At 34.5% G+C, this 24363-nt stretch overlaps 1 protein-coding gene across 2 annotated transcripts in view; it reads left to right on the forward strand.

The window, feature by feature from the left end:
- The window catches only part of GALNT13 (polypeptide N-acetylgalactosaminyltransferase 13), a 503024-nt gene that overhangs the window by 165911 nt on the left and 312750 nt on the right, over positions 1-24363 (forward strand). For both annotated transcript variants that reach the window (XM_042948793.1, XM_042948794.1), the window contains exon 3: positions 22982-23150. In XM_042948793.1, coding sequence (XP_042804727.1) covers positions 22982-23150 — 169 coding nt within the window. The remainder of the gene's footprint in view (positions 1-22981; positions 23151-24363) is intronic.

The following is a 24363-nucleotide window of genomic DNA, read 5'->3' on the forward strand; positions in this document are numbered from 1 at the left end:
GAAGATCGATTCAAGTTACGTCTGAAGGGAGTTCTCTGTGCCTCTTGGATTTCAATGCCTTTTTCCTTCCCCAGTTCAGGGAAGTTCTCAGCTATAATTTGTTCAAGTACCCCTTCAGCACCTTTCCCTCTCTCTTCCTCCTCTGGGATACCAATTATGCGTATATTATTTTTTTTTAGTGTATCACTTAGTTCTCTAATTTTCCCCTCATACTCCTGGATTTTTTTATCTCTCTTTATCTCAGCTTCCTCTTTCTCCATAACTTTATCTTCTAGTTCACCTATTCTCTCCTCTGCCTCTTCAAGCCGAGCTATCGTGGTTTCCATTTTGTTTTGCATTTCGTTTAAAGCGTTTTTCAGCTCCTTGTGACTGTTCCTTAGTCCCTCGATCTTTGTGGCAAGAGATTCTCTGCTGTCCTGTATACTGTTTTCTAGCCCAGCGATTAATTTTATGACTATTATTCTAAATTCACTTTCTGTTATATTATGTAAATCCTTTTTGATCAGTTCATTAGCTGTTGTTATTTCCTGGAGATTCTTCTGAGGGGAATTCTTCCGTTAGGTCATTTTGGAGAGTCCCTGGCGTGGTGAGGACCTGCAGGGCACTTCCCCTGTGCTGTGGTGTATAACTGGATTTAGTGGGCGGGGCCGCAGTCCGACCCGATGTCTGCCCCTAGCCCACTGCTGGGGCCACAGTCAGACTGGTGTGTGCCTTCTCTTCCCCTCTCCTAGGGGCGGGATTCACTGTGGGGTGGCGTGTCCCGTCTGGGCTACTTGCACACTGCCAGGCTTGTGTTGCTGGGGATCTGGCGTATTAGCTGGGGTGGGTAGGCAAGGTGCACGGGGGCTGGAGGGGCAGGCTTAGCTCGCTTCTCCTTAGGTGATCCACTTCAGGAGGGGCCCTGTGGCAGCGGGAGGGAGTCAGATCCGCTGCTGGAGGTTTGGCTCCGCAGAAGCACAGAGTTGGGTGCCTGCGCTGCGCGAGCAAGTTCCCTGGCAGGAACTGGTTCCCTTTGGGATTTTGGCTGGGGGATGGGCGGGGGAGATGGCGCTGGCGCCTTTGTTCCCCGCCAAGCTGAGCTCTGCCGTCCGGGGGCTCAGCAGCTCTCCCTCCCTTTGTCCTCCAGCCTTCCCGCTTTCCGAGCAGAGCTGTTAACTTATGACCTCCCAGACGCTAAGTCGCGCTTGCTGTGGGAACACAGTCCGTCCGGCCCCTCCGCTTTTGCCAGCCAGACTCGGGGGCTCTGCTTGGCCGGCCAGCCGCCCCTCCGCCCCGGCTCCCTCCCGCCAGTCCGTGGAGCGCGCACCGCCTCGCCGCCCTTCCTACCCTCTTCTGTGGGCCTCTAGTCGGCGCTTGACTCCGGAGACTCCCTTCTGCTAATCCTCTGGCGGTTTTCTGGGTTCTTTAGGCAGGTGTAGGTGGAATCTAAGTGATCGGCAGGACGCGCTGTGAGCCCCGCGTCCTCCTACGCCGCCATCTTCCGCCAAACTGGGATTTTTTAACATTTATACAGAACTTTGACAGGATAACAAAAGCCCATTTTGACCAGTATAGAGAATCTAGAAAGTACTGTTTCATAGCACTTTTTTCAGTAATGGAAATGTTTTAAAATTCTTACTGTCCAATACAGTAGCCTCTAGCTCCATGTGAATCTTGAGTACTTGAAATATGGCTATAGCAACTGAGGGACTAAATTTTTATTTTATTTCAATTAATTCAAATTAAAAAACCCACATGTGCCCAGTGGCTATCATATTGTATAATACAGCTCTAGAATGAACTTCTGAAAATTAGCTAGGGTATTCTTGGTTAATTGATGAGGTAAGGAAACCAAAAGTGACAAACCAAGGTGGATACTATTGGAGCCTCTGCTAGTCCCTAAAGCCCATTCACCCCTGACTTTCCCCGTCAATGTACAAAACTAATGTGGCAAGCCTACCACTTGATACTAAAAAAATCAAGTGATCCTGACCATTGAAAGTATGATAAATGATGCATCTTGTAGGTGGCAAAGTGTAGGAACTTCCATCAGGAGAGTTACCTCTAATGAATTTCATCATTTCCTTTCTAATATGTGCTTGTCCAACAGGAAACAATCGATAATTGCCTGCTGAGTAGGTCATCAAACAAAGTGAATTAGCTATACAATTGGAAAGGAATAAATAGGAAAGATTGCAAATGTAGAATGTGTGTTATTTGAGTTTTGATTGTTTTGAGTTTATAGATTAAGTTGGGAATAATTGATATTTTACCAGTATTGAGTCTTCCGATTCATGGACATAGAATATCTCCTATTCCTTTATGTCTGATTTGTTTCATCAAAGTTTTATAAATTTCCACATATAGATTTCATACATCTTGGTTTCCAGTGTAATTCCATTGTGGCTTGAAAACATACTTCATATGCTTTTTATTATTTTAAAATTTTTATGGTGCATTCTGTGTCTCCAAATGTGGTGTATCCTGTGGAGTCTGCCATGTGATTGAGAAAATGTGTAGTCTGCTGTCATTAGATGGAGTATTCTATAAATATTAATTAGATCAAATTGATTCATTGGATTCTATATTCTAGTGATTTCAGGTTCAGGTCATCTATATCCTTACTGATTTTCAGCCTGCTAGATCTACCAGTTATTGAAAGAGAGTTGTTGACATCTCTAATCATATATACATTTTAAACTAATCTAAATATACTACAAAATGATGTTCTATTGCTTCACATATAGTATAGGTAATTTTTAACAGAGTTTACTAATTCCCCCCATCCTAAGCCTTATGACAGACATTTCTTTCACTCATTTCACTTGTCTATATGCTATATAGCCCAGTACGCTATTACTGTTAATTGTTTTAGACAATTATTGGTCAATTGATTTTTAAACAACCTTGGCAAGGAAATATAGTAGAGATAGAATTGTCTTTCCAACAAGTGGTGCTAAACAATTGACTATCCATATAGAAGAAAATATGGGAGAAATTTCAATGTCGTAGGGTAGGTAAGTATCGATCAGGCAGGACACAAACGAGCAAATCATAAAAGGAAAAAGACAGTGATAAGTTGGGCTTCATAAAAATTTTAAGTTCTGTTTTTTCAAAAGAAGAAAATGCCACAAAGTGGCAGAAAACATTTGCAAAACATATAGCTTATAATAGATTTTATCCAGAATGTATAAAGAACTCTTATAACCATAATGAGATAATAAACTACCCAAATAAAACAAATGGGCAAAAAATTTGACTAGACACTTCACCAAAGAAGATAATGTGATAACAGATATGCATATAAACAGATGCTCAATGTTATAGCATTAAGGAAATGCAAATTAAATCCAAAAGAAGAACATACATCTACTAGGATGGCTAAAGCCTAAAGACTGAAAATACCAAGCTCTGGTTAAAATGAAGAGCAACTAGAAATCTTATTAATTGTTGTAGAGATGGAAAAGATACAAACACTTTGGAAAACAGTTTGGTAGTTTCTTATGAATTCAGTCCTATATTTACCTTATGCTTCCCCAATCTAATTCTTTAATGTTTAATGATATATATATATATATATATATATATATATATATATATATATATATATCTCCACACAAAAATCTCTGCACAAATGTTTAGAGCTGCTCTATTTGTAGCATGCAACAACTGGAAGCAAATTTCCATTTACTGGTGAATAGATTAAACAAATTTGGGTACATATTTACTGAGAAATACTACTTAATAAAAAGGGAACAAATTGATGCACAGAAGAACATGGCTGAATCTCAAAACATCACATTAAGTGAAAGAAGAAAGACACACAGAAAACACAGAAACCTGAATGATGTGAGATTCTATTAATATGAAATTCTAGGAAAGAAAAAAAAATTATAGGAACATAAGACAGTTACAATGACTATCAGGGGCTGGAAATGTGAGGAGCTGATTGTCTGCAAATGAGCACAATCAAACTTATTGATCAGGAAGTAGTCTATATTTTGATTTGGTGGTAATTATATGCTGTCAACATTTGTCCAAAATAATCTTAACAAGGATAAATTACATTACGTCTAAGTTACGTTAATATATATAACTTTAATGGAATAGAGTAAACATCAAATAAACCAACTCTTAGCCAGATTCTCAAAAATTCTTACAGTAAAGACTTCTATACCTCAGTATCTATTGTCATATACAAATTTGCCTTCAGGAAAAAAATGATAAGCCTTGCCAAAAAGCAATATAAAACATAATCTGAAGCAACAAAGTTATCATCAGAACCCGATTCAGATATGGTTCAGATGTTGAAAGTATCAGATGTGGAATTTAAAATAATTAAGATAATACATTATAGAATCTAATGGAAAAGGTAGGCAACATGCACCACCAGATTGATAATGTCAGTAGAGATATGGAAACTATGAGAAAAAATTCAAAAAAAATATTACATATTAAAAACATAGTAATAGAAATGAAGAATACATTCAGTGTACTCACAGCAGACTTAACCAAGGAAAGAAACAGCAAACTTGAACATAAGGTAGCAGAAATTACCCAAACTGAAATGCAAAGAGAAAAAAGATTGGAGAAGGGAAACAAAACAAAACAAAACACCCAAGACTATGAGACAAAGTAAAAAGCACAACATTTATATAATTGGAATAACAGAAGGAGAAGAGAAAATGAGTAGATGAAATATTTGAAGACATATGATTTATTCCCTCAAATCACAGATCCCAGAAGTTCAGAAAACACAAATAAGATAAATATCAAAAACACAGATGTAGGAATTTCATATTGAAATTGCAGAAAACTGAAGACAAATAATAATCTTGAAGGCAGCCAGAGTGGGGTAACCTTATCTACAGAGGAATGACCATAATTAGAGCCAGCTGCTCATCAGAAACCATGCAAACAAGGAGAGAGTGGAGTCAAATAGAATATTAAAAAAAACACAAAAAACAAAAACAAAACAAACTACTCTCAATGTAGAATTCTATATTGAAAGAAATTGTCATTCAATAATGGAAGAGAAAGAAACATTTCCCAAACAGTAATTGAGGAAATTTATTGCTTGCAGACATGTATCCTAAGAAATTTGAAAGAAATTCTTTTAAAGGAGTGGGATAACATGTCAAAAACTTGGACCTACATAAAGAAAGCAAGTATATCAGAAAAGAAATGCATATCAGTATATTGATATATCTCTGCAAGAAAGATCTCTTGTTATAAGTAAGGACCATGGGAAATAGAAGGGACATTCACAGAAACTTCTGAGATAGAAACAATTAGAAATGGGACCATGATTAACTGACATACAGAGATACCTCGGACAACCTCTATGATATCAGCCTAGAGAAACAATTTCTGCCATGTTGACATAAGGTATATTTCTATAAAGTCCTCTCTAGAACAATACAGGGGATTGAAGAGAATTGTTTGTCTGTTAATGCCCCTACAGTGCCTCAGTATAAGTTCACCTCTGAACATTGGTCGGACAGATCAAGATGACAAAGATAGACACTATAGCATTAGTCTAAATACTTACAATGTATAAATCAAAATAAAACTATTAAAATATTTTTACCCTCAAAAAAAAGCTACAATGAGATGTCACTACCTACTCATTTTTAGGACCAAATCAGAACGGATAACAGTATCTAGTAATAGCAAGGATGTGGAGGAACTGGAGCTGGTAAGAATGTGATTTAGAGGAAGCTTTGCAATTTCTTATAAAGTTAAAAATATACATCATACAATCCAGCAATTTCATTTCTAGGTGTTTACTCAAGAGAAATGACTACTGATGTATTCAATAATACAGATGAATCTTAATATGCTAAGGGAAGAAGTCAGACACAAAGAGCTACATACTATATCATTTTATTTATACAAATGCTATAAAAACAAATCTACACTGTAGTGACAGAAGACATATGAGCAAGTCTGAGCAGTTGTGTGACTGGAAGCAAACATGGGGACTTTGAGAATAATGGATATTCTTTGCGTTTTGATTGGAATAGTGGCTAAAGGGTATATACATTTGTCAAAAATTGAACTGCACACATGCAATGAGTGTATTATATATTTAAATAATACATCACTGATGTTAGTTTTGAAAAATGTATCTTAGGGTGCCCGGGTGGCTCAGTCAGTTGAACATCTGACTGTGGCTCAGGTCATAATCTTACGGTCTGTGAGTTCGAGCCCCACATTGGGCTCTATGCTGACAGCTTGGGGCCTGGAGCCTACTTGGAATTCTGTGTCTTTCTCTCTCTCTGCCTCTCCTCCACTGTCTCCTCTGTCTCTCTCTGTCTCTGAAAAATGAATAAATGTTAAAAAAAATTGAAAAAAAAGAAAAATATATCTTAACACTGAGGGCCAAGAATTAACCTTAAAATTAGTAACATATCTGGATTTCCTTCTCTATTTCTCTCTCTCTTTTACTTGAAGATGGGCATAGCTAGAACCCCTTAATTATCTTAAGATATATTTAATCATCCAGAGGAGGGAAATCTCATTTATATGCAAAATAAGGAAGCTATATATCTAATAATTATATGGATGTGATAAAAAAGAAAAAAAAAAGACATATCCACCATTTGCAGGTTTCTAGGCAGGAGGAATATGCTTACAGGCTGGAACGATGGATCCAGAATAAGAACCAGGTATCTTTGTCATTATGTATTAAATTGATTTACTTAATCTGATGTAGTAAAATTTCCTCTTTTGTAGTTTGTTATAGGTCTGTGTCCAATGAACAATATGCAAATAAGGTCACTATCTAAGTACTTTATATTTCCTGCAGAAATAATTATATGATTATTAGAATCATTTTTTCCAGGACAAAATATTTGGAAATGTAGACTGCCTATGCTTTGTCACAGCCCAGAAAAGTCATGGCATTAAGGACTAGTAAAATATATACATTATTCTCTTAATACAATATATCCTCACTTGCAGGGAAAATTTAATTATTTTTAACAGATATGAATTCTGAATTAACATGAACAATGGTCAGTTCAGTATTAAAGAGGAAAATTTTAAATCAGTAACCATGAAATTAAGTTAAATTGGTTAAGAAACAGATTACTGTGCTCTGAGACTTATTCAGTAGAATTTGATGCCTTTAAATTGACTTTAAATATACAGCATAATTACAGCTAGATCAGAGATTGTGAACTGAGTTTTGGATTACTACTGAACAGGTAATTAAAGTAACCACATTAAAAGAAATGGTACATAAACTTTTCAGGAGAGATTTTGGACAAATACATGTACATATAGGTAAATAGCACAAAATCTGAGGTTATACTGCCTGTGTTTGATCAGGGCTTCACCTGTTAACTGGGCAAGCATGGAAGTTATTTAAGCTTTCTGTATTTTTGTGTTTCCTCTTCCATAAAATTGGGATGATGAGAAATAGTGCCTGCCCCATATATTTGTTATGCAGATTACATGAATTTACATATATAACACACTTAGAACAGTGCCTATTATTAGTGGTACTAATAAGAACAGATAACATAGAAGGAAATGGAAATTGTTGGTGGTTGAAGCAGAACTGAGGAATGTATATTAAAAGATGTAAGAAGCACTAGGGTAGGAATATTTTTCTCTATTGATATATGCCAAGTATCCCAAATAAAGCCTAGCATATAGAAGTCAATAAACACTTGTTGAATTGAAATTAACCTGAAGAGACAATTACATCATATCCAACACTTTTATAAGTTAAACATTCAATTACATCTGAACAATTATAACTAAACATGTAATATACATGAAAATAGAATTGGAAATTGTTGCATGAATACTGTCCCCAACTTGATAAACAAAATCTTCATGAATTAGATAATCTTCAGGTAGGAAAAAAGGCTACAAAATGCCCTTATAAGGAATTGGCATCTGACAGGACAAAGAGAAGATGGCAATAATTTACATTAGCCAAGGAGAAAATGAGAAGCAATGGAAGAACTCTAAGATGAAAATTTTTTTATTGATCTAGAATTTCTGAGTTGTATTCTTTGAGGAGTGTATCACATTGAACCTTGCACAATTAAATTTGACAAAGTTTGGTTCCATTTTCTCCACTTCTTTTTTTGCTAGTCCATGTGATTAACAGATGACAAATAGGAATGGAGTTTCCCTAAATAATTATAGTGAAAATTGAACTTTTAATTTTGCGTTGGACCTCCATGTATAGCTTGCTTTAAAAATCTTAGGAGCATCTTTTCATATGAGCAGAATGGCTTTACATAATGGTTTCAGATGCTTTGTTACAAGAGAGATAATGTACCTTCTTCCACATCTCAAGCTGAGGATCCCTGGTTTCTTTTCACTGAATAAACAAATTATGTCAGTTAATAGGCAAGTTGCTACTATTGTGTGATTCTGTTTAGTTTGATGTGATACTTAATATGAAAAGGAACTTTACTGCATTACTCTACTTTGCTATTCTCCCAACAGTCTATTTTTCCTGAAACACATATGCTTACTCTTTAAATTATCAGAAACTTGTTAAGATCGTGGATGATTTGCAAGACTGACTTACACTAAACTTGACTTTATTTTGTAAATAGTTAATGTAAAGAGAGGTACTCTGGCTCTAAGCAATTCTCTATTCAGAACACTTTTTGTGCAATCAGGCAAAAAAACCTAAATTTCCAATTTTGAGATATTGTGAGTCTATAATTTTATAAGATATGCAGGAATGTGCGTTTTGATGAATGCAAGTCAGTATGGACATGCATCTGTCCAGATTCAGTCTTTTCGTCAACTGGTCTCTTGTTGGAGAGCTCATGAAATAGGACAGTACATAAGAAAAAGGAGGCCAGAGTGAATAAATAGAGCTGGAAGGAAATAATATCTAAGGGGTAGTGAAATCTTTGTCTTTTTTTTTTTTTCTGTGCTACAATGGAAGATGAACTAAAATTTGATCAATAAGCAAGCTTAAAGGCCACTTCTAAAAGAACACTCACCTTATAGCTGCACTTAAAAAAAAAAAAAACTCATTCTGAAATTACTAGAGTCTTTTTACCTCTGTGTGCTATGAAATAAGAAAGGAAATAATTCAAATTAGTTCAGTGATGCAAGAGAGTAAATATAACTGAAAATATAACAACATAATGATAGATAGTAAATGAGTTGTCCCTTCCCAGTAGTATGAATAAAGAGCTATTAGCCATAAATTGCAATGGAATTACTTATTGGATGACAAAACCCCTAATATAAAGAGATTTTAAATCTGTTTCTTAAAATGACTTCAACTACTTATTCTTATAGAAAACTGGATCTATTACTGAACATTGGCAGGCAATTATGCCAGAGTAAACTGCTTTTTTCTTCAGATTAAAACAGGTTCATGGGAAAAATTCCTCAAAAATTTCATAGTTACCTTGAAAATTAAGTTCAAGTGTATAATCTCCATCAAAAAATGTTAATCGTGATAAGTTTTAAGTATTACAGGATTTAAATTAACAATGCATATATGATGAAAAGTAAATACTTTTGTATGTATTTATGAAAAAGTGAAGATGAAATAATCAAATATGAAAGAAAAAAGTAGTATCAAAATGATATTTTAAATATTACCACAAAAATCTGTATATATCCATATATGTGTGTATGTGTGCATTTGTGTGTTTATATAATTTTTTCCATAAATATAAGCATATATATATTACAATATGTATACTTATTATATATAGTCAGGTAGAATGTTAAAGATTTTAAGAGGAAACTATAAAGAAAGAAGAAGGAGGAGGTTATTGTTTATCCTCAGCCTGTTATTTTATATTGGTTCACTAATTTAATCTGTAGCTTGTGTAGGTGAATAAACATCTACAATACGCTTTTGACCTTGTAATGTAACCAAAATTTCCTTTAAAAAATACAAGGTTTATATAATAAAAGCCAGGGTATATTTGATAATATTTAATGTAGTTCTGATGAATTTTATGAAATATTATGTTCATGTAAACATAAAACATATTGGTTGAGTATTTTGATTTTTATGAAAAAAATTTAAATTTTAGAATTATCATATTTCTTTGGCACAGACAGCAAATACTTATGAAAATGAGTATTGACTTAGGTCTTGGGTATTTTGAATGGTTGAGTTCCTGGAATATTTGGATACTTTAAAAATGGTAAAAGTAGTATATGATGGATTTCTGAAACTTTAATGGCATATTTACATTATTCAGCCAGGACATTCTGTTTAACATTTTTGACTCTTACATAAAGCCATCCTTTATTATAGTACAATATTAATATCCTGGTTGCTTTTATTAGTAACTAACAGAAAATGTCCAGAGGCAGTAGAAAATTCAAAACTTAGTATAAGTTAATACTAAGCAATAAGATTTGTAATTGTGAATAAATACAAAGATCAGCAGCTGGTTTATACAGATGGCCAATAAAATGTTGGAATGCCGAAAACACAAACATAAGGGGTGGCAGTAGGAGGCAGGTAGTGATTAGATATGTGATGGCTGAGGTTAGCTTTTAGTTTGGGTAGAACACTGGACTTTTTTCGTCTTCCAGTAGAAATTTTCTCTATGAAAAAATAATTATCAAAATATTACATTTCATATGATGGTGCCCCTTGTAGCAAATTTTATTAATTATTTTGATGGCTTGAAATTATTGCTGGAGCTTCTGAAGACGATCTGATTTAAAAATCAAGTAACCATTTAGGTCCATTACTTGTCGGCTACATTGAAGACCTGACATAATTTCATTTTTATAAGTTTACTGATGAAATATGCAAGCTTTCTTTTAGGGTTACATCTGATCATTCAGAAATGTAAACCTTAAAAACCTTCATTAACTTCATGATGTTTTTAGTATCCATAGAAACTGGCAGTAATTTAACCTGACTTCAAAGAATACATTCTGTTAGTATTTAGAATAAAACAGCAAATTGTACTTTTATGATTCCACTCTGTGTGCCACACCATTCTAAACTTCCTTTTCCAGTTTTTGTATTCTGCCCAACCCAACCCTTCCTATGACACCACGTCAGAATATACACATGTATATAGTACCTTAACATACTTTATTCCATGAAATGTGACAAGGGTATTATCAGGAAAGGCAGAAAAGCAGGTCTATGACTTGAATCTAATTTATAGTTTTGTCCTAAAAAATCCTATACATTAACTTTCTCTTTTTCTTGATATTGTACCATTAAGTATAGTCAAGTAAGAAGGTCAACCCCATGCTTGGCATCAGGTGGTGAATACCAAAAGTGAAATAGTATCTACATAACAGCCAACCAACCAACCATGTCAACAAACAGCAATTTTTGAGTAAAATGTCTTGAGACAAGAAGAAATGCATGTTATGATCAATTTATTGACAGCGTTTTCAAAATGTACCAAATGCACCCCAAGGATGCCTAAGATACTTCCTTTGGGTGGGAAAAGAAAATATTAGAATTGTTCTTTATTTTTTACCCTACTTTAAATTTTCTATTTTTGGTTTGTTTTAATATCTATATTAATCATCAATAAATAAACATAATATATTACAGATACATGCTCATATACTTTTAATTGGTTGAAGAATATAGCCCCCCAAAATGTTGAAGACCTTTAGGAAGTCATATTAGAGAGTTAAATTGAAAAGTAAAATTGAATCCAGAGAAAGTGATGGGTTAAGTGCTTGTTAGGGTGCTTTAACTGTAAACTTTATTATGTAAGTGGGAAATCCACTACAGCTCTCCCATAACGTTCCAAAAATTTTTAGCAGTGGGAAACAGATGGCACACTTCAAGCAAGTAGCCATGGAAAGTATAATACAAGAACCATTTATGAAGGAGTCAACAGAGTTTAGATAAAGCAACAAGGAATGGTTGTTTGTATACTGGGCTAGAAATCAGAGGTTATGTCATCTCATCACTATTCCTAGACCTTAAATGGAAAGGGAGAAAGGAATTATAGGAATTCATAAAAAAATACCTCTTTGCAGAGGGCAACTTTACAGAGACTGTGGCCTTTGGTTAGGAGACAGAGCTGATGGCTACTATCCAAGGAAGAACCAAGGGAATAAATACCTTGACTCTATTTTTGTGCTACTCTCCAAACTCTTACCGGTTCCTCCCACTGGCCAGATGTAGTCCATACAGGTCAGCCTCCTCAGGCCTAGTTTGAGAAAGAGAGTGGAGTGTGGATCTGCAGGAACAAATTGAAAATTTCCTGCATTCCACTTGTCTTTATTTTCAGCATCTTCTCTTTTCCAGATGAAAAATATGTGGCTCTAATGCAAGAGATACATAAATCCCATCACCAACATATGCTCATGATTTGATGGCAGATTAGTCATATTCCCAAACAAATTCTAAAATGTTAGCAAACCTCAGTGCTCTTTACAGAAGATATCTACAAAAAAAGTAGGGAAAGAAATTCTTTTTTTTTAATGTTTGTTTATTTTGAGAGAGAGAGAACAGGGAGGGGCAGAGAGAAAGAAGTGGAGAGAGAAGACCAAAGAGGCTCCATGCTTTCAACATAAAACCCAACACGGGGCTCTATCTAATGAACGATGAGATCATGACCTAAGGCGCAATCAAGAGTTGGACGCTTAACAAACTGAGCCACCCAGTTGCCCCAAGAAATTTTTAATTGACATAAAATATAACTTCCATAGTCTCATGATTTACATAGCTACTCATGAGAACTTCAATGACAATTATATATTCTTTTTTTTAATTTATTTAATGTTTATTTATTTTTAGAGAGATAGAAAGCCCAAACAAGGGAGGGACAGAGGGGGAAAGAGAGAATCCCAAGCTGGCTCCATGTTGCCAGGGCAGAGCCCAATGTGGGGTTTTAACTCACAAATCTTGAGATCATGAGTTGGACACTTAACACTGAGCCACATTAGTGCCCCAACAATTATATATTCTTTTAGCTACACTCATTCAAGTTGAATTCTAAGCTCTGTCAGTGACTAGTCTGTAGTATTCTTTACCTGGTGATATGATCCTGTGGTATGAGCCTTTGATTAGTTCTGCCTTGATTGGGTTGCTTCATTATTCTGTTACCCAGCCTATTACAGAAGTGAGGCAATCTACAGAAACCTCTAGGTTCCAGAAATAGTTTTTCTTGCCTCAATTGTGTGGTAGCGATCTGATTTCCTATTGTTAAATGACATCAGTCACCTCAACCATTATTGTAGTCCCATTCTCTGCCTATAAATTTAACAGCTTGAGGATCTTATGATGGCCAGGGGGCATACTCAACTTCCAGTTTAACAGAAATTGTGTTGTCTAGTGGAAGCATTTCTTCCATGGAAACTAGTGCACTTCTTTCTACCTATAAAGCCTGAAGTTACAGAGATAGAAAGTAAATATCCTTTCAAGTAGTTATTTGCTGAAAGAGGCCACTCTAACTTTCTTTCTTAGTTCCTTAGTGCATTCTGTCTGTAGGAGAGATGACATCATACATTTGATACTGGTGTAAGGTCTATAACATCCAGTCAGACATCATCCCAAATCCACAAGATTTTGTCTCTCAAAAGATGCTATAGCAGTCTTTAGCAGATTATTCCATTCTATCAGGTCAGCTGCTTCTAGTTGGTGAGACCAATGGGTTTTGGGTGAGCCCATGGACATATTTCTTTTGTTACAAATTACTTCCCCTTGTCTGAGGTGAGATTACGTCAAAATCCAGTGAAAATAAGGGTTTTAAATGCCTACAAGTTGTGGTGCTGACAGAACTGTGACCAGAGAAGACATTCCAGATATGTCTGTTCCTACAAAAAACAAAAACAAACAAACAAAAAAAACATTTTTCCTCATAGTGATGTAAGGGGTCTGGTAGAATCAATCTCATATCAGTTAGTCAGGAATGTGCCACATAAATGGCTTTGCCTTGTCTTCTGCTATTGGTTAGCTGGGTGGCCATAACCGTATGAACTGTAGTGAGAAGTTCATGGTGTCAAACCTCAGCATAGTATTCCCTTGTGTTATTGTTATCCTGGCCTATTAAGTATCTTTTCAATTGAATAAATACTTGGATTAAGTGAAAACAGGCACTGACAGCTACAGGACAGATAATTTTGTATGTCTGATTATTGAGAGGCTCCTCTGTATTGAAAGCCTTGGCTGGAAGATTACATGGTACAGAAATATCAATATTCTGTTCTCTTTTTATGGGGACCACTCATATACTTTACCAGAACTTCTTGTCATCAACTTTCCAATCAGGTTCCTTTAAATCTCTTAACCAGCAGCCCAACCTGTCAGCTACTGCTCACAGGTTAGTGTAGATCCCTACTTCAAGCTATCTCTCCCTTCATGCTGGGTAGGAGGTGGGTGGGTAAAGTAGGTATATTTTTGTAAATTTGATGAATCATATGTGTGATGGTATATCAACTGCCAAGAGTTTATCACTGTGTATCTTATCACTGTGTATCTTAATTTATCCTGAATGTTGAGCTATGTCAGGGGCTTCTTAAAATGACCATTGTTAGGTCACCTGGGTGGCTCAGTCAGTGGAACATCTGACTCTTGATTTTGGCTCAGGTCATGATCCCAGGTTGTGGGATGGAGCATGCACAGAATGGAGCCTGCTTAGGATTCTCTCTCTCTCCCCTTCTGGCCCTCACCCCATTCTCACTCTCTCTCAATTAAAAGAAAATAATAATAATAATAATAATAATAATAATAATAATAAATAAATTACAATGATCATTGTTCCACTTAAAATGTGCCTTTACAAAGTCTACCCAAAGCAGCCGACAGCCCAAATTGATACTTTTGTTTCCAAAGAATTTTTTTTGTTGTTGCTGTTACTGTAGGCAGAGGTAGGAAGATAGGATTTCCTACTTAAAGCTGAAACTAAGGCTATTACTAGAGCCATTGCAAGATGAGAGCCTTTTAAATACTTTTAATGAGGAAGCTCATTCTTAATGTAGAAGGAAATAATTTCATATTTCAGCATTATTTTATTACCTTAGTGAACACTGAACACTAAACGCTGGGCCAGTTGTTTCCAGGAAACATTTATGACTAACATGTGCCAAACAACTTCTTAGTGTATGTAAGAGTAGAATTGGCTTAATAGATGTGTACAATGTTTTGTAAGGATGACTGTGAAAAAAAAAAAAAAGTAAAACATTTGATGCTAATATAGGAGTTTACTTCTTCCTAAAAAGAAACCGAGAACATTGCTACTTGTCCTTGCTCAACTACTAAATGCTTTCCTTATCTATAAATCATAGTAAACTTCCTGTGAAGAACTTTCTTGCTAGAAAAAAACATAATTCCTTATGGGCCATGTTCTACCTGTATGTCATCTTATCTACATTGAGAAACTTTCCTTCCTTCAGGAACTCTGCCCAACACGGATCCCTCTGTTTTCATGCCCCCAATATCTACTGACTTTCCTTTGTACCTGTCATGTCATAGCAAGTTATGTCTCTCTTCACTGAAGACAGATTTGTGATTCATATGTGACTGAAATCACCTTATGAGGTGATGAACTGATTTAGAAAATACAGATAATGCTAAAGAAATAATGTAAAACTCCTGGGATGAACCACTGCTAATCTTCACTGGTGACATGTGCATATATATCATATGACTTAACTTTTTTATAGAAATGAGTTATTATGTAGCATTGCTTCATGATCCTCTTTTCTCATTTTTAAAGTTTATTTGTTTTGAGACAGAGAGAGCACAAGCAGGAAAGAGAGGGAAAGGGAGAGAGAGAGAGAGAGAGAGAGAGAGAGAGAAAGAGAGAGAGAGAGAGAGAGAGAGAGAGAGAATATCAAGCAGGCTCTGTACTGTGAGCACAGAGCCAGATGTGGGGTCAAACTGACAAACTGGTGAGATCATGATTTGAGCTGAAATCAAGAGTAGGACACTTAACCGAATGAGCCACCCAGGCTCCCCTCCTCATTTCTCATTTAATATGAACAGTATGAACATCTTCTCAAATAATATGAACATCTTTCATACCACTGAATATTTTTGCACAAAATTTTTTTCATTACTGCATAGTTTTATTTGTATATAACACAGTTTATAGTATTTATGGTGTGTGTGTATACATATATACCTGTACATATATACAGAGAGAGAGAGAGAATATAGATTTATTTTCACCTGCATGTACAAACACATAATATTAATTTAATCATCTATGTAGGTAAAACTTTGGAAATATATAGCCTTCCTTAGGATATATATATTTTTAAAAGACTTCTTGAGGCATAATTTATAAGCTCTGCTTCATTTTCTTGTATAGAACATTATAGGAAGGTATGCTATGGGCGTCCACTGTAGTACTTATGTGCATTGGCATATAGCATTAATTCAAATAAAACCGTGAAGTTATTTAAATATTCTATAGGAGAGGAAATTGTGGATGAGAGAGGCAGAGTAACGGTCCATGATTTTTTTTTAAGTTTATTTATTTTACTTTGAAAGGGAGAGAGGGAGCACACATACCTGTGAGGAGGGGAGGGGTAGAAGAGAGGGAGAGAGAATCCCAAGCAGGCTGCTTGCTGCAGCACGGAGCCCAATACAGAGCTCCACATGGGGTTCAATCACATGAATCATAAGATCATGACCTGAGCCTAAATCAAGAGCTGGTCGCTTAACTGACTGAACCACTCAGGCACCTCTGGTCCCTGATTTTAAGGCTCAGAGCTGCTGATATTTAAACAACCATACTTTGTATTGAGTTACTATTGAGAATCATTTGTAATAGTTATACAAACTATTATTAAAAGTTACCATTGGGGATTGAAAATAAATTAATCAAACGTTCACTTTATTTAAATGGTGGTTTCTTTATCTGCTTAGGATCTCACTGGTGATATAATTAAAACCCCTTAAAGACATAGGCTTCATACATTTTAATTGTGTGCAACTATCAGAAATTTTTGAGCTTGTACTAATCAATAGAAATTTATTTATATTGTATAAATTATACAACCCAAGTACTAAACACTAGTGAAGACTAAATTTTAATATAAAAAATGAACTAGAAGTTTTACATTTTTCAGATACCATAATGGAAACTTTTGTGCATCTCTGAGATGGGGAAAACCTGTATTTTAATTACTTTGTTCATCAGTTTTTCCACAGAACTAAATTGTCTCAAAATTTTCTTCTACCTTTTTCAAATTACTCACTGATTGAATGAAAGGTACCAGGCATTGAGTTGAAACAGAATGCATTGATGAGTCCTCATAGAATAAAAGGGAAAGAACAAAATGCATTAATAAAAATAACACTATCAAATAGGTCCAGAATGCCAACATTTTTACAAAATAGAGTTGATTTTTTAAATATAAATTATGCAACATATATACCTGATGAGTCAGTGGTGGTCCTCCAAGTGGTGATTCACATACCCATGTTACTGCCTTCCTGTGATGGCCCTGCTGTTTCTACAATTCTGGCTTCCAGAATTGCTATAGCGAGAGAGAAAACATGGAGAATCACACATGGGAAGTTTTTATACACTACACTTGGATTTAACTCATATCATTTCAATCCTCAGTTACAATGCCACATTTAACTGCAGGAGAGACTGGGGAATGTGTGTCCAGGCAGAAGAGAAAATGGGCTCAATAGTTAGACTCTCTGCCATAATATATAAACAAGTAGTGGTAATGTAGTTTTATAAAAGGATAATGGGATAAAGTAAAAGTGCTATACAATCATAGAGGAGAGAACAATTATCTTTCCTTAACGTTTGAACTGATGAACAGGGACTATTTTGGTCATCAGATACAGAAGGAAGTTCCTGGCCAAAGGTATATATGGAAAGTCGGAGACGATAAAAAGAATAATTCCTATATAGCATGGTTAATATGTAATTTCTTCATTAAATTCCTGCCACCTTTTCAAAATAAGTTTTCAGACAGATCTATAAGGATGTATGCCTAGGGAAAAATATTAATTGAGTCATGGTTTATAATAGAAATTATAGAAGCAACATAAATGTTCAATGAAAAAGTATCTGTTAAATAAATCATTGTATAGCCAAGCTATGGCATATTTTGAAGCCAATAGAAAATGTATGGGTTCACATGCTTATTTAGAAAGATTCCCACAATTGCGGTTCACATGATAAAAATAATCATAAATAATAAAGATAATGACAAATGAATGATAAATTTTAGTGTGCATGAATGATTCTATTTTAAATATAGAAGTATGTTTCTGCATAGATTAAAGTGAATCATCCAAGCAGTGGTTTCATTGCTTTTGCATAGTGCCCACCTACCTCCCTCTGTCTGTCTCTAACTCTAGTCTTTGTCTATATCTATCATCTTTCTTCTTTCTTTTGTTATCTTTTATTGCTTTTTTTTTTTTTAATTTAAAAATAAGTGAACATTTGGAATCAGTGTTCCCTTGGTTCTTTAGATGATCTCTCATTTAGCTAGCTGGTGAAAATACTACCTTATTAATATCTAACAGAGGCACCCTCCTAGAACACAGTAGTTCCGTCTGTTGGACTTGATCCCGTTAGAGCTAGCTTTTTACAACTTTCTTGGTTCATAAACATCTAGTTACTGAAATGTAATGGACACAAATCAGAACACCACATATGGCTAGGATAAGAAACAAAAATAAAATGTTACTGTGAGATGTGTCAGATTTATAAAAGTTGTATGTAATTCTTTTTCAAAGAGATAGTAAGTAAATTGCCATTAATTTATACATTAATTAGAATGAATTTGGTTGTTTAATATATATTAAGCTATATGTTATAATATCAATATATAATATTCATATTTGAAGAATATGAATTTATTATTTCTAATGGAAATGAGCCTAAGTAAGTAGATATAAGTTCCTTGTTCCTAAATAAGAATTACCCTTGACAAATGCAAGGTCTTTAGAGTGGCACAAGAGCATGGCCCAGGGAACCCTGAGTGGAGGGCAAAATGGTTTGTGGTCCCAGTGCTGGTTTGATATTCTGCTCTCTGACTCCACCCAAACACATTTATGATTGACAAGACAAAAAGCATTGTCTTAGAGGAAATGCTTTATTGGCAATGGAGTATAAATATTCTAAGATGGGAGAGACTAAAAAGCAGGGTTTTAAATTGAGTACAGTTGACAAATTGGTAGTGATAACAGTGAGAGAAAAACTACACTGTTCCCCAAAAGAAAGCTTTTAAAGGCAAAAATACAAAAATTAACAAATTGAGTAAATTTGAGTATAGAAATACAATTTGAAATAATTTCCTGGAGAGTGTGGAACATGGAATAACATTAGATTTTGGTTCAATATTATGCTTTTACCAATATACATCGTATATTACTGTGTTCTTTAACAGAATAAAGTAATTAGTCTAAAATCAACTTAAATATTTTCTTACTTGGGTATTTTTTTTTTTTTTTAGAAAAAATGTAGATTGTCTTATCTCTCTTTTTTCAAATAAACAATGCTCATTGTTAATGGGACATTTCTACAATTGAAAAAAAAATATCCATAATACAATTTACCTAACCAACAATGAGATTAATATATAGTGTTCCTTTTGGTAAATTTATCAGTTGGTTTGTTTATATTTATATTTTTAAATTTTGGTTATCCTCTTTATCAATACAAATTCTAAGATTAAAGTGAATCACCTTGAAATCTTTGCAGTATGTACTATGTTAAAAAATAAGATGCATATATATATACACACACACATATATACACACATATATGTAATGATTCTACTTTTATATTTCTGCAAGCTTTACAATGTCATTTTGAATGATGTTAATTATTACCTTTTAATGACTTCACCATATAATTAGGAATAAAATAACTTATAGCACAACATATTATTTTTCTAGTCCAAACCAGCTTTGGAATTGGGTTATTTCCATTCATGTTCAGACTAACAATCATGAAATCATAATTTAGATTTTGTTGCCTTTTGTATTATGTTTGCCTGTTAGAGCAGTAAAGTCAAATAAATACTTCAATGATTTTTTTTTAAGGTTGGCTGGGGAGAACATGATATTGTCAGGTTGTAGGTGGCTTTTTTTTTAAGCTATGTACAAGAGAAAGATTAACAGGTTAGAAAAGAAAAATAGGAGTTGCTTTTTAAAGCAGACCAGCAGACCAGCCTCATACTCAATCGCATAATCTTTCCCATTTCCTATTTACAGTATTTGAAGAAAAAATTGTTTTTCTTTTTCCTAGCAAGATGCATTCTTCCAAGTAAGACCCAGAAAAACAAAAAGGCTAGTTCGACATTGTAATTACTTAACATTATTTTTGCTTAAATGAGGTGAAACACACCAGTAGGTCTGCTCGTGGAAAAGAAAAAAAAAACATTTTATAAAATGTCAACTATGCATTCATTAGAGGCTATTATAGAAAAATGTTTAACTTTAGGGAGGAGACATTTAACCCGATACACATTAAGTTGTTTCTATTCTCCGCTAAGAAAATGAGGATAATTAAGGAAAATGATTATATGTGCTTGCTAACTGGTTTTAGGTATAAGGATAGTCTTTATGACAATTTTGTTTTTATTGATGATAATTCCATAACATGATCACACTTACTCTAACTACCATTGACAAAACTGTCATCCTCAGAGTGCTAAGCCAAGCAAATGGCTGCACCTTTGAATAAACTGCAAAACCCAAATACTTTGTGTGTCTTAACTTGATCTTCATGCTCTAAGATGTAGCTGAGTGCCATGTCTTTTCCACGTAGAATACATGTTAACCCTGCTAGCTTCCTACACGTGGAGCATTATGTTGACCCTGGTACATTTTTCTGCAATGGAATAAACCTTTGTTGGAGTACATAGAGGGCATTTAAAAGAACTGTAAATTGCTTTCTTAATTTCTAGAAATTCTTAACCTCAAATTTTTAAATCACTTTTTTATTTTCTGAAGAATTTTCAAAATTTTATTTAATGAAATTATTTTGAACAGCGATTCTTTTAATGTTATTTTTCTCAGTTTTTCCCTTGAGCTCTCTGCTCTGTTTTTATTTTTTTATATATTTTTAATTTTTTTTAATGTTTATTTATTTTGGAGAGAGAGACAGAGCATGAGTAGGCGAGGGGCAGAGAGAGAGGAAAACACAGAATCCAAAGCAGGCTCCAAGCTCTGAGCTGTCAACACAGAGCCTGATGTGGGGCTCGAACTCATGAGCCATGAGATCATGACCTGAGTCAAAGTTGGATGCTAAACCGCCTGAGCCACCCAGGCGCCCCAGAACTTTATTTCTTAAATTGAATAAAATGTGCTTCCTCATAAAATTCCTGCCATCATTTCTATTTTTGCTTCATTAAGTGAATGAGGCTTTTTATAAACTTTCTTTAAATGACAGCTTTTTAAATAGTTTGAGGTTGAAGCATAGATCTTTTTCATTTAAAATTTTCCCAGTTGTTACTATTTTTCCGTATATAAGAGGATTTCCAGGCTTATCACCTTCTTGGTACCCCTATCTGAAGGTCCTTGGAGATACCTAGTGTCTTTTATAGGCTGACTCATGACATTCCGAAGTCAGGATAACCTTTCAAAGAGAATATTAAACTAGGTGGCCCAACTGTATGTTAGTACTAATAATATCCAGCTTGATGTTCTGTATCTATGAATGTCAAGTCAAATGTTTCTTTATGTTCTGGATTTCAAACCTATTCTGTTTTTTGGAATTATATTTTTATGAAAGGCTATAATTTACAAATTATTTTTATAGGCTTTATATCCTTTATAGTTTTTATAATTTTTAAGATAGTCTGGGTCCAAATATTTGCCCTTTTAAGTAATGTGGGAACTAATTTCAGTAAGATTAAGGTGTTAGAAACTATAATATGGCAACATATTGGAAGAGTCAAGATCAGCCTTCCTTTCATTTTAACTTAATTTAACATCATTTATGAAGAGTAAATTGAGGTTATATTAGGATTGACTGGAACTTTTTTCTATTACATATTTATATACATACATATGTGTGCAAACAGACACACAAACATGTATCCGCGTGCGCGCGCGCGCGCGCGCACACACACACACACACACACACACACACACATATTGAAGCATGCATTTTGGAGCAAGAAGGGACATTAGTGTAGTGATATCTTGCGAAATATGACCAGAACATTAGCCTGTATGTGTGATCCTGAGTTCTCTTAATAATCTTTTTAATATTGATTTATTTTTGAGAGACATAAAGAGACAGAGTGTACATGGGGGAGGGACAGAGAGAGGGAGACACAGAACACAAAGCAGGCTCCAGTCTCCGAGCTGTCAGCACAGAGCCCAACATGGGGGCTCGAACTCACAAACCGTGAGATCATGACCTGAGCCGAATTCGGACAATTAACCTGCTGAGCTCCCAGGTGTCCCCTGAGTTCTCTTCATAAACAGTCAAGCCCAGAATCTTGTGAAGTTCCAGTTATGGAGCACATTGTGTCTTAATCTAACTTGGCATTTGAAATTATATGTCACCACTGTGAAAGTTCTCTTATTTTTTGAAAATGCTTTGACAGAGAAATCAAATTGCATTTGGGATGAAGGATTATCAATGTTGCTTGCTTTTATAAAGATGTAGTGGCAGTAGATATGTCAGATATTAGACCATTGAAATGGATGTGAACATAAATTTGTCTTGGTATATTTTCAAAAGTTCTCTTTTATTTTGTTCAGTTTGGTCTGCCTAGTGTCCAAGTTCATCCCTTCTCTAATAATTTTATATTAAAAACCATAACAGAGAAGTTTTAAATTTTGGTGGTTTGTATTGCTTAACTATCAAGTCTTAATGATTAGTCAGATCTTATAATATGTCTAGATTTAAAAGACAGCGTGCAGCACTGAGATAATGAATTAAAATATGTTGTTTCATTAGTATAGTATATGGTTGTAAGTAAGCAATAAAGACTTGATGATTGTATTATTAAGCCAGTGTGTAAATAATAGACACCAGACTCTAATTAACACATGAGTTTATTTATTCAGTTCATTATCTGTGTGTTTGTATGTGTGTGTGTACCTGTGTGTGTCTTACAGCTGTTATTTCGAGAAACCAAGAAGGGCCGGGAGAAATGGGAAAGGCTGTGCTGATTCCTAAAGATGACCAGGAGAAAATGAAAGAACTATTTAAAATCAATCAGTTTAACCTTATGGCCAGTGATTTGATTGCCCTTAACAGAAGTCTACCGGATGTAAGATTAGAAGGGTGAGTTTACATGTGTTATATAATCGTATTTTTAGTAACCTCCATATCTCACAGTAGCTTAGAACTTCTAGAGCTCTGTTTTTGAATACCTGTGCTGTAGCGGGGATGAATTGTGCATGCATATGATGGGAAATATAAACCAGTTTCTTCTCCGGCAGAGCAGAATATTTTACTTGCAAAGATATCGTGGGAGACACAACTCTAACAGGTTTCTCTTCGTGAGATACTTTTTTTTTTCTTTATCTTGCCAAATACTGAGTAAACAGGATTTTTGATAGGTTATGTGGTTGCCTGTATAGAAAGGTCTTATACTTTGTATTTGAAAATTATAGGCTTTGCTGTTCCAGTGTAAAAATGGCCAATTGCCAGTATGATTCTTTGACCTTTTAACATTATTTGTTATGGATTCCAGCGAATTATGGTACTATTTTATAATTAGAACGCTCAGTTATCAGCCATGGAAGAAATAGTCACTTGGAAATAATAATACTGCATGCAAAATGATGTTGAAAAATTCAACTTGTTTGTGATTAACTCTAAGTCATGCTCTAGATAGTTGAATGAATTTTAAATGGATATAATAAAAATTAGAATATTTAGTGGCAGTATTATCATCCTAATAATATAGTCCTTAGAAAAGATAGGTCCTGAGGCTTTAGAAAATCTCCAAGTTTACAAATATGTTGCAGAATACATTTCTATTTAAACAGAAGTTGTTCTTTTAGACATCTAATGACTTTCTCCATATAGAATAAAATAACAGTTAATGCAAATAAAGTTTACCACCTATAATAGGTTGTATTACATTAGTAATATAGTGATATTATCATATTTATCATATCTCTTTTTTTTTTCCTTTCTAAATTACTTCAAAAAATACCAAAGTAACCAAATCTTGTTGAGATGGTCGGGCTGGATTGTCAGAAGTTTCATTTGATAGCTAAGTACTGGTTTTGTACATCCTTGTATGCTTTTGTCTCTCTCAAAAAAAAACCTCATAAATAAGTACATATTTTGCACAGTTTTGGTCTCTAACAAATGACTAAAACGTGAAAATTACATTTGTGCATTTCAAAGATCTATGGCATTTTATAGGTAGTTATGTCTATATTTTCATATTTGTACATAGACACATTTGTATTTTTAAAGACCTACAATAAGTTTATTCTTCTAAACAATTTTGAAACATTTTAGATGCTAAGCTTATGCCATA

The sequence above is a fragment of the Panthera leo genome, chromosome C1 (genome assembly GCF_018350215.1).
Source record: "Panthera leo isolate Ple1 chromosome C1, P.leo_Ple1_pat1.1, whole genome shotgun sequence".
Lineage (NCBI taxonomy): Eukaryota > Metazoa > Chordata > Mammalia > Carnivora > Felidae > Panthera > Panthera leo.